This window comes from Lycorma delicatula, chromosome 12 (genome assembly GCF_047948215.1).
Source record: "Lycorma delicatula isolate Av1 chromosome 12, ASM4794821v1, whole genome shotgun sequence".
NCBI classification, from domain to species: domain Eukaryota; kingdom Metazoa; phylum Arthropoda; class Insecta; order Hemiptera; family Fulgoridae; genus Lycorma; species Lycorma delicatula.
In genome coordinates, this window is record NC_134466.1 from 5,623,166 (window position 1) to 5,635,813 (window position 12,648).

General features: G+C 30.6%; 1 protein-coding gene across 1 annotated transcript in view; it reads right to left on the reverse strand.

Annotated features, from left to right (window-relative positions):
- Gp93 (heat shock protein 90 Gp93) overlaps window positions 1-12,648 on the reverse strand; it is a 47,873-nt gene that overhangs the window by 11,503 nt on the left and 23,722 nt on the right. The window contains exons 7-9 of the mRNA XM_075380501.1: window positions 9,744-9,855; window positions 3,398-3,594; window positions 1,798-1,987 (exon numbers count right to left, since the gene is read on the reverse strand). Coding sequence (XP_075236616.1) covers window positions 1,798-1,987; window positions 3,398-3,594; window positions 9,744-9,855 — 499 coding nt within the window. The remainder of the gene's footprint in view (window positions 1-1,797; window positions 1,988-3,397; window positions 3,595-9,743; window positions 9,856-12,648) is intronic.

A 12,648-nucleotide genomic window follows, 5' to 3' on the forward strand; every position in this document is an offset into this window, starting at 1 on the left:
AATAAAAATGATCTAATCTTTCTTTTAAAAATAGAACTTAATACTACCGTTAATTTTATTAAACTGCTCATAAATAATAATAGTAGATTATGCAATGAGCCTATAAAGATAGCCATTAAGGTACTGATGCCATTAATTTGAAGTTATGACACGAGTGTTAGAAAGTGCCTAAACTTTGCAAGAGTGCATTACTAACCATTATAGAAAGTTGCATACTGTATTTTTTGAACGGCTGAGAAATAATCGGATCAGTGATTTAAATCAGACAAAAATAATTGTTTATGGAACTTTTTTTTTAATTTTTCAAAAAATACATTAAACAATAAATTTCTGTGGCAATGGGTTATCGGTCATAAGTTCTGCATTTTGTTTAATATTGGTCTGCGTTAAAGACATTTCTTCCTCAGAATTCAATATAATTAAGAAAAGGATGAACAGTATACTATAGAAACTTAGTTACCAACAGACGTACTTTCAAATTAACCTCTGCTTGCTAACTACTAAATCAAATTAAAAAAACAGTTGACACATTAAACATAATCGCTTCCGATTGATAAGTGTTTGAAAAAATAGGCTTTTGATCGGTTGACCCTCATTATGATACAGGTTCCAGCTGCGTAATTCAAACGTTGCATATACAGCCGTAGAAAAAGCAAGTTTATCTAATTTTATTTTTACGATTTATTTATAAATTTAGTAAAATGTCTTACACTGACTGACTTTTATACATAAAAAATCATTTACTTAATCCAATTATAAATAAAAAATCATTTACTTAATCCAATTATAAATCTATCTCAAAATACTTCACTAGTACATGTTAGAATAAATAGTACACATTTTATTTTTAAAGTATACATAGTTCACACTAAGTTTTATAAGTGTAGTTGGTTGATGCACAATAATTCTTTTGTTTGGCTCTGGGTAAGTGTTGGTGAGCGGGTGTGTGTGTAACAGGTCTATATTAAAAGGGAAGGGGAATGAGACAAGCACCTGGAGTCTTCAGAAAGACATACACACGAGACATGTTTTTCATCTCATTCTGATCCAGCAACAGCTTAGTTCTCTCGCATCTAAAATACCATTTCCTCCAACCACTGTTCACAAAATTTAAAATTACTGTACTCTAATATTTACCAAACAAATTAAAAAATATACATAAAAAACAAATAACAATTACAATTTATAAAATGTATTAGTGTGATAAAATAATTACACACATATTTCATCAAAAGTTCAAACAAATAAGTAATTTTTATATTTTCATTGATGTTTTGAATGTACTTTACTAATACACACATTCCAGATTTCATAGACAGTTTTTTCCCATAACTCAACAAACTAAACAGTTATCTCTGAGATCAAATACTGTAGTGAAGCAAAATCACAAAGTAAAAAGATTAAAACTGTATTCAATCGTTAATGATGTATAAAAATGATTAAAGATGAATAATTTTTTTGCCCGATACACAAATGAACTTTAGAAAAAATGTGTTGAAATAGAGAAAATGGCATGTTCTATACCACACATGATGAGTTAAAATTCACACAAACCTTACACGTGATTTATCAAAACATTTGGAATAAATAAAGTATGACGTAAAGATAAGATGATCAGTCATGTAGTAATAAATCACTCCATTAGATTTAAAAAGTTAAACAACGTTGGCCCCAAAAATCTCTATTCAGTTAATAACTTAATCTGTTGACATTTTTCAGACATTAACCAACCGCTCTTTGTTTATCGTAAAATTATAAATATGTCTATAATTAATTATAGATATATAAAATACTTACTTTAATATTATCAGTTTGTGTGCCGTATTTATTAAAACTGTCACTTGGCTGCACTTTAGGAACAAACAGAAGAGATTTAAATGTCACTTCACCTTCAGCAACAAAATGAACTTTGGACAATGGATCTTGAGTATCTTTTGTTAATGATTTATAAAACTCACTGTATTCTTTATCTTCAACATCTACTGGCCTAATGAAAATACATACAAAAAAATTACATCGTAAATTAAAGAACAAAAACACAAACTTAAGTTTGCATTTATTGCAACATGACATATTTGTCATGTATACATACTTCTGTATACATTCTAACATATACATATTTCTAGTATATATACAGTGTTCCGGGATGTATTCTTTGAAATTCAAGTACAGATTCAAAATGAGCAGAAAAATTCATATCGACGTAAGTTCTATTTTGCTTTGTTTTATTTCTGGATGTAAATTCATGATTTTCAACAAAAAAAAATATTTTCCACGAACAGGTAAACCTACTTTAATTTAATATGGCAAATCTAAGACTAGTGTCTTATTCAACAAAATAAAAAATTCTAAAAAACATCAATTTCAAAATGGCAGCCTCTTATGATTGTAATTATTTGTTTGATAAAATTTTTACTTATAACAAAATTTATTAAGCATTTTATTTTGAATCACATGACCTCATTTGTAAAAATCTTTTGACTAACAGTCGAGTTATTGCCGATAATTAACCCAGCAGCACCGTAATGCAAGGTGATCATTTTTTGCCAGTTTTATTTTCTCCTCCAAATGTAATAAAAATTATTAATAATAAATAATAATAATTTTTTTAAAAATATTTAAATAATTCAGTAATATATTAACCACTGTGCTAGAAAAATGTAATATTAAAAATTTATAAAACTAAAATTTCAACAATTTAAAGTTCACAATTTATTTTTATGTAGTTATAGAATTAAATACCAATTGAAGATGTGGGTCCTGCAAAAAAAGATCCTTGGAATTAATACGGTAAGTTTAACAATTCTATTTACTGTGTTTTGGTTGCTTAAATTCCATTTAATATTAAAGATATATTATACACACCAACAATCAAGTGACAGTGTAATATTTTCATTTTTTCATCAAGCACAAATAGTATACAATAGTTTCAAAAACTAAAAATTGCAGATATTTCCAAGATGAAAGAAATAAATGAATAAAAACTGTCATAATAAAAAAAAGTTCGTGGAATGAGTTTTCAAAAACATGAAAAATTTTTAGTGTATATTTCTTTCAAAGTAGTTTCACACTTTTTGAGTCAATAAAATTACTGGAACCCTTCTTGAGAAACCTTCCTCAACTGCCTGCATTGCAAGCTGTCATCAGCATCTATATATATTTTCCTTGTTACAGCATAATGTGTATTTGTTAACAGAAATCAATAGCTATAATTTAGAAGCGAATCACTAGTTAATTTCATCGAGAGATATCGCTCCTATAATTAAAAGAACATTTAAGAATATGCCCCATGCTTGGAATTAACAGCTCTTTAAGCTGGCTTGTAATAATTAACAAACAGAAATATGTGTTTGAGATAGCTATAAAAATTAAAGATTTAATCATTTAGCAAACATACTTGCGAGTCCAAATAGGTTTGCTATCATTTGCCAATTCCCAATCCCAGACAGTTTTTTCAACTTTTTTTGTTTTTGGTTTATCTTCTTTTTCTTTAGCATCTTCTACTTCAATATCTTCATCTTTCTTTTCTTCTTCATCTTCCTCAGTTTTAGGTTCAGCTTCTTCATCATCAATAGGTTGTTCTTCGGTTATGGTCTACACAAATAGAAAAATAAATTAATTTATAATTTGCAAAAATCATTAATATACAAGATATGACAAGTAATATATGAAGCATGTCCAAAAAGAAATAAAATTTGAAAATGTTCCCTAAATGTGGAACAACTTTCAATGATACTTTTAAAAGTTACACATAGGAAAGTATAAGAAAGTATTATATGAGCACATTATATCATATTAGTGGTTTAACAGTTTCAAATTTGGCAGAATAGTAAAAAATGTGAAGTCGTGTATTATAATAGTGTTGAGAGGCTGATCTCACAAAGCTTATTGATGTAAAATCAGTACGGGTTTCATCTTGAAAAGGGTACCGAGGACGCCGTACTCCGTGTGATGAGTGAGGTATGAACTAGTGAGAAGGAATATGTCCTGGGAATTTTCCTGGACATCTCCGGCACATTTAATAACCTGTGGTGGCCTCCTGTCATTTATCAATTACAAAATCCTTGCTCCATGAGGACAGGCATGAAGTAGACAAGACGCTGTCCAAGGGCTATCCTCAGGGCAGTGTCTTGGATCTATTGTTGTGAGTGGTGTTGTTTGATTTCCTTCTGCGGCTGAGATTGCCTGACAGATGTCTCTTGTGGCTTATGCCGAAAATGGGCTCCTGCTGGTCGAAGGAAGCTCGTGGAGAGAAGTTGAATTCTGAGTCACCCAGGCATGCAGGATACTTGAGTTGTGGGGTCATCAACGTAAGATAACATTCAGTCCGGAGAAGACCACAATGATGATACATCTTAAAGGTCGTTTGCTAGTGAGACGTCAGGTTCGTGTTTCAACGTCATTCCTTCATATTAAATATGTTCAAGTTCAAAACCACCTCTGGGTGTTTCTTAATGAGAAATTGCAGTCCAAGAAGCAGCTTAATTACATTGCATTGAAGGCCTGTCATGCATTCTTTGGTATTTGACGAGTAGTCAATCCTGACTGGAATCCTAATTTTAAGACTATGAGTATCCTACATAAGTGCATGTGCGAGGCAATTATGCTATATTTGGTGCCTGTTTGGGCAGACAGGCTAAAATTTAAAAGCTATCAGGATATATTATTAAGAGCTCAATCTTTATATTATTAATGGTAACAGGAGGTTACCGTACTATTTCACAGGAGGCAATCTTGGTGATTCCAGGCGTGAAGATGGTAGATTTAACTGCATCAGAAAAGCAGCAGCGTTATGTTGGTAAGAAGTCAGGTGAATTAACTTCAGAAATATTTGTGAGATAGAACGGCATGGCAATGCTTTATGGCAGGTCAGATAGAATGACGCAGAGGGTGGGTGTTATACGCATGATCTCCTCCCAGACGTTGTTGGTTTACAGGGCACCCCTTGGGTTCACCCTAACAAGTACGTGATGCGATTTCTTTCTGGTCATAGCGCCTTTCGAGACGGACTCCAGCGATTTGACCCGGTGGATTCAGGCGAGTGTAGAAATTGTTGACTAGATGACACATACCATGTAGTTCACAAATGTGCAAAATAAAAACTTTTGCACACGAAGACTATTTGTCGGCTCGACATTATCAAGTCAACATTAGATCTCAGTGAGAACTGGAGACACCAGGCCGAACAGGTAATCATTGAAGATTTCATCGGGTACCTAGCAAAAGAACAGATTGCCGAACAAATTTAGGGTTCTGCCGTCTTTCCTGTGTTTTGGTTTTGTTGTTCTTGTGTTGTAAGGTTTGATGTTTCTGTAGTGTTTTGTTTAGTTTTATGTTTATTTTTATTTCTTGTTTTGTGTTATGTTACGGTTGCATGTTAAACTCAACTTCTAACCTATCAGATATGTAGTTGCATTTTTAATTTCAGTTCCTTCACATCACTCAGTCTTGTTAAAGAGTTGACATAGATGTGTTTTGTTTTAAAGAGTTCATTTCCTAGCAGTACACCGATGGGAATATCACATGTGGTATTCTCATTGGCGGCATCCTGAATGAGGCAAGAACAAGACTGAGAGATGCCCTTTACCAGGTTCTGAAGATGACCACGGTAAAGCCCATAAGGGCTAGGTACTGAGGGAGCGGTGTGGTGACCAAAACAGCCACATAGAGAGTGTCTTCCCCTATGGGGTCAGAAGGTAATCAGGAACTACAAACAGGAAACTAAAATGAGAATTTGTACTAATCGAGTTTGACCAAAAATTAGATATACATCCACTGCAACAAATTTGTGCAGCACCAACTAAAAACTTAGTTAGGAGCTTTTGGATCGATCAAATGCACAAAGACTATTCGAAAAACAGGTGATGAAAAGGACGTACAGTTATGAATTATAAACTAAAGTAACATCATTATTAAAAGCACAACAAAGAAGTTATTCTATCAATGTGATCCTGACTGTCTTTTTTTAACTAGATGGGTGACACTTCCAAGAAGAAGATGGGTGACACTTCCAAGAAGAATTTCATTCCATGGTGAAAACATTTTTCAACTGTAATGTCGCTTGAGCCAATAATTCACGTATGCTGAATCAAGCCACCAAATTATCGATGAAGAGCGCAATAAACGTTGGTTCTTAAGCCTCGTTACTTACTCTTTCAAGATGACTCCTGAAAATTTTTTTTTTGTTAAATTAACTAAGTTCAAAATTAGGGAGATACAGTTTTCAGACAACAGAAAAAATAAAGGTAAACTTAAACTATTCCACTAGCACAATTTCAGCAAGCATCCAAATAGTATAAAATCACACAAAGGTTTATTAATAAAGTAGGCTGATTACTTTAAAAGAAGCTACTACTGTACATAAAATTTATGATAATTTTTTTAAATAAAGAATGATAAAGCAGGTAACTTGGAGAATTTTTTTATTTTTCCATCATTACAGCATACTGTAACTGTAATAGTGTAATAATATATCCCTTGATAAATATCATTCTGATATCAAGGGTAATTCCAGGAGGAACTTCAAGAAATCTGGTTGGGAAATTTACAAGATATAAATATCTTTAAAATTCATTTTAGCAGGAAATGTTAAATTACATTTATTAATACACAGAGTCATAGCTTTCTTTATAATACTTCCTTGAAATCATTTGCTACTTTATCAAGGAGCAAGTTTCTTGCCAGGCAATAATTCCAGAAAAAAGAAAAGCTGATAATATAGTTGTAGGACTTTCCCATCACACAGCTAAAGTCGCGTTCCCAAGTCCTAAAACTGTGGGTTATTTCTGATGCACGGCTTACACACACAACTTAATTTAAAATATTTATCATTTTATTTAAATATAATATGTTTTTTTTTTTTAAATTTAATTCAATGATTCTAACTAAAGCATGCGCGCATACCATATTTAATATGCGTGGGTGTGGTGGTACTAGTGCAGATGGTCGGCACTAACTAACTAACCAATGTAATTTCACAACTTACATAGAACCAATTTCATTGTACGGTTGGCAGACTGGTGTAGCTGTGAGGCTTAACACACCAGATAATGAATCCACCAGGTGATTGAGTTGGAGACAAAGCCAAGCAGACTTTGTTGAAACATTTATTCATTTAATTTACTAAGCGGTGGCACCGTTGTATAAAATCAAGTTCTGATAAGTATATATCAGAGTACTTTCGAAGCCTGATAATTAAATAAAATAATAATTTTATTTAAATTAAAATTATTACATTCATAATAGTCGGTCGTCAAGAAATAAAATTAAATTGTACATCAGTAAGACCGTAACTTAACTCAAATACAATTATACATTTGAATCTGAATTATCTTTTGGGAAATCGCTGATGACAGAGTAATGGTTCTGAAAGTACTCTAATATATAATTTTAAAGTTGTTGGTAAGTGGAACTTTGTAATATACAATTTATTCAATTATTTAATTTACCGTTCACCTGTGACGGAACAACATAGCAGTAGTTAAGAGCATTTTTAGGAATGGGGATGCAATTTAGCAAAAAATTCTTTTTGCAAATATTGTTATTTTTTAATTCTTAAACAATGCGCCTAAAAAAAATATGACCTTAATTAGACGAAATCTCAAGACTGAGGATAACCTTGCTCTACAGCCTCACCTTTTGACACTCTTGACCTTTTAAGTTAAAAATTTAATGGCATCAATGCCCCATACACAGTAGTCTGACTGAGATTGGTCAAAATCGATCCAGCAGTTCTGGAGATATAAGGTAATTCAGAGGCCAACACCGAATACATGTGCATATGAACATTTTAACATCCAGAAAATATCCGTCTGGTTTTTCTGGGTTCCTTAAGTGACAAAACATCAAGATCCGGTGAAAACCGCACGTGCCCAAATTGGACCGATTACAATACTTTTCCTTCTAGAGCTGTAGTGCTATCTAGATAAGAAAGTACTACAAAAAAAGTTATTAATTTTTTTTTACTTTTTTAATGAGTTTTTAATTTGTTTTTTATTTAGTTTCAAACCGATTAAGACCAAGAGATTGTTAAAATATCTATTTAAATTATAAAAATGTTACAAGAAATTCACATGTTGAATTAAATGACTTCCAAATTATTTCAATTTTATAACTTTTATTAAATGTTTATTCAAAATTATTTCAGTTTTCATCAAACTCAATCGTTCACAAAACCTAAATTATTTCACTATTACACTAAAATTCATATATCAAAATTATTTCTGTTATAATTTTTGCTATTATTTAGAACATATTTATAAAGACAGATGTGGATTAAATAAATATGAAACACACTCGCTCTTCAAACAAAAAATTAATGAAGAAAAAACCATAAATCATAATTTAAAGCAAGCAGTTAAATTACAGTTCATGATTTCTTAAATTGAAGAGAAGTAGCATAATCTTCAAATTTACTGAGTCCAACAACTGTAAAGCTTACAATATTTTCTATAATAAAAGTTCTTTTACGACCTTCTTTTATAATAGTTCTTTTACTTCTGTCCCTTGTAAAAATATTACTGCATTTAACTGTAGAATACAAACATGTCCACATGCAGATTAGCCAACAGTTTTGGATTAAGAAGGAAATTTTTTTCTCTCTTCTGTCTGTTGGATGTCAAAACTGAAGGGTTAAAGACAAGAAAATTTTTACCTGTACATTTCTTATAAAAGTGTTAGTCGTATGAAAATAATTTTCATTCGTTTCAGACACACAAGATAAATTTTATAAATTCTTTTAAACATTAGTTTTGTTTTTATTGTTGAAAAAACCTAAAACTTCACCGAAAATGTTTTTAACTATATTACATTGCCATCATAAAACAAAGTATTTTAGCACAATTATATTAGTGCAAATCTACATTAATTTTTTAACCAGTTTAACTACAGTTTTTACAACTTTAATTTCATAGTAATGTGTAATTGCCAGGCAAATAATGGGAAGACGTTAAGGTATTTTAAAAAATCCATTAAAAAATTGTTCTTAATTATTTTAATATATTAATCTCAAAATGTTCCGAATAGAGCCAAAATAATTAATATTTTTATAAAAAGTTTCTTTCGTTAATTTTGTTCTGATAAATGAACAATGTAACAAATTAGTATAAAAAAAAATTGTTAGGCATGAGCTAATTTAAAATAAATCGCGTTTTAAATTTATCTTTTTGTTGCATTGTACAAGTGATTACAATAACACAAAATGTTCTCAATCGTATTTAGTACAATTTGAAGTTTAAATTACAAGTTTACAAATTTAGTAAACTTACAATTTCAGTGTCAAGTTCTACATGTTACCTTCACCCCTTCTGAGATGATGGATAATGAACTGTGTTGAAAGTTGAAAACAGTAATAGAACAAGAGTTTCAGAAAGATTTCCAAAATTTGTACCAAAGATGTAAATAGTGCATGAACATCAGTTTTTTTTCCAGAAGCACCAGTATTATTATCATAACTGTTATTCAGGAAATTTACATCTATCGTAGCCAAAACAAAGGCTATAACAGTAAGAGTGAAATAAAGAAAAATACATTAAACTAGCTCTTTCCATAAATTATAATTAATTATAATTCCCTTTTTACACTGCAGTACCTCTACTCAGAAAGGATAATAAAAGTAACAAGATTACAACAACCAAATAATAAAATAAATTTTATCAATATGCTCTGCATGCCAAACATTCAGAATATTTCAATACTCAATTATATATCATATTAAAAAAATAAATAAAATTAAAAAAAGCTACCTTGCTAGACCATAAATAAATAGGAAAATTTATGAATTGAGAGTATTTCTTAATGAGATTCTTTAAAGTCTGAACGTCAAGATATTCAGATGCTTCTTCCTTCATGTATAAACTAAAAAAAAAAAAAACAAAGAAGAAAATAATTTATTTGCATGATTATAACATTAAATAAACAAGAAACATTTCATTTTGCAAACAAACGATAAAAATGAATACAATTTATATAATCTTGTACGTTGATTATAATTTATTTATATAGCGCTAAACCAACAATGAAACCGATGATAATTAAATGATAAACAATCTGCAGAGTTGTTTTTATACAAAGAAATAGATATTTAACTTCTAAAATGCTCAAGCGATAAAATATAGTTAATCGAAAACTTGCAAAAATGACCTACTAACGATACATTATTAGTAATGTATATCTGATTTAAAATTTCTATAAGTAAAAGAAGAAAATTAGTTAGTTGTGCTTTCTTATTTAATACTTTATTAAAAGCAAACTAAACAATAATCATTATAAACTACTAGAGAAAGAAATATTGAATACTAGCATAAAAAGAATGAAATCCAAATCATATCGACTGTTAAATTCTGTCTGGAAAATTCAAAGGCTATACTACAAAAAAAAGATAGCACCTGAGTAATCGCTGAACAAAATGTTACAACCGGATGAGAACTTCTTAAAAGCAAATGGATTATTAACACAGAAAAGGCTAAGTCAAGGAACGGTGAATTTTTCAGGAAAATCATCTTACAGGGGATGACTAAAATGTAATGTACCCTGAACATAATGGAAGAACAAAAATCACAGTAACTAGTACTGATCCCTCGTGGATTCATTCCCCTACTATTAACATTCCAAAATTCATCGACCCATGCCCTCTCATTTTCTGTCGGTTGTCATTGTTATGGAGTTGAGTATACTTGCTATATCAACGCATCTAAAACAAAATGCAGCGATAAAATTTTTAACGGTGGAAAAAGAGAGCACTAGTGACATTATTGTTATTTAAAAGTTGTTTATCGGGATGAAACTATTGACTGAAATACTGTGAATAGGTGGCCAATAAAATTTTGTGCGTCAGAAATTAGTAAAGCAAATACTGCAGATGATGTCCAATGGGAAGACCAAAAGGTGGACAATCTATACAAAATGATTGTCACATCACACAATGCATCGGCCTCCCATATAGGCAAATCAAAAGAATAAATAGGACACAATAGTACAAGGTAGCACAAATGGGCTACCACAAAATCTGTTCGCAGTCAGTGCCATGTTAACTCACAGAAAACAATAACAAAAGGAACGTTGTGAACAACTTATGAAATGTTAGCGTGACAAGGAGATGACATTTTCAATATTGTGGTACGAGATAAAACTTGAATGTATCATTTGACACAGAAGAAAACCGGCAGAGCATAGAATACCAACAGCAAAAATAATTCAATATGACATTCTGTAAAAAAATTCTCTTGAAAAGTGTTCTGGGATTCTAAATATGTATACATGACTAACTATCTGAAAGCCGGGTTGACTGCAAATTTTGTGCAATAGAGAGCATTTTTAATTCACAGAAAGATAAAATTTTTCACTGTTGGGAGATAAAAGTAAATGGTAATTAAATGTAAGTTTTTGTAACAAATAAAATGAAATTTTATGCCATATTTGTTTGTGAATTATGAGCAATTGTGAACTACATTTCAGCCACCCCTTGAACTTTAGAGTAATTTCATTTTTACAAATTTAAAACAGCGCTATGAAAAATGTTTGTTTTCTCCATAACAAACTTAATGTTTCAAAACAAATAATACAGGAACTGATGTGAAACAATAATAAGGTAATCTTAGATAACTTTCATGTAAAATAGCTCTCCTAATCAAAACGTATTCGTACCAAACATTCAGATTTGGAGCTGTGACCAGGATTCATAGCATTGTATTGAGCGCTTGGAGCTGTTCTCAAAAATGCTGATGATTATAAACCAAGATGACCAGTATTCTTGAGACATCTAACAGCAGTTCATTATAGTATGTCGTGGGAATAATCTTTTTGAATTTGTATTAGTATCCTAAAATATTTTGTTCAGGAAGCTAACGATAGAAACATTCCACAATAATATAATAAATATAGGATATTATAAACGAATATAGTAAAACTTTATTCGCACAATACATTCCACATTTTATTGAAAGACCAATGTATTCTGTTTTTATCTTCTGAGGAAGGTACTGTACTGAAACAGTTAACGCGATCTTTTTTAAATAACTTTTTTGATTTTCTTTTTGGATTCTCATCTATATTTTATTCAGTTAGCTTATAGAGTTCAAATAAACAGTGTGTACAAGTGTTTAGGCGGCCGATTCATATGCATCTCCTGTAAATCCTGATGCATTTAAAGAAACTACACGACATAAATAATCAGTAACCGCACGCTATTGTACTTTAAATTATTATACGCGTTTCAAATTTACATAAATTAAGACATTTTATTTGAGTTTTTTAAGTTATAAAATTGTTAATTGTTCACAAAAGTAAAATTTTACTATTATCTTAAATTAGATTTCTATACGCTACACTCACGCTCCAATAAACTTAATAAAAATTGCATTAATTAACTTTAAATAACATTAGAGTAAATAAATAACTAACACAAACACAAAACTTGAACACGAGAACAAAGGAGTGGTCGTATGAAAAGATCAAGGGTTTTAATAGAACCGAGAAGAAATAACATTATATAAACTTTTTATTACATTGATTACTATATGACAAATTAATTATATGGTGACTGTATGAATAGTGCTTATAATGTTGTACACATATGGCCATGTTATGAATCAGCACTGATGCAAGGGATGTGCTTCGCAGAATCATGATGAACTCACTCACACACAGACA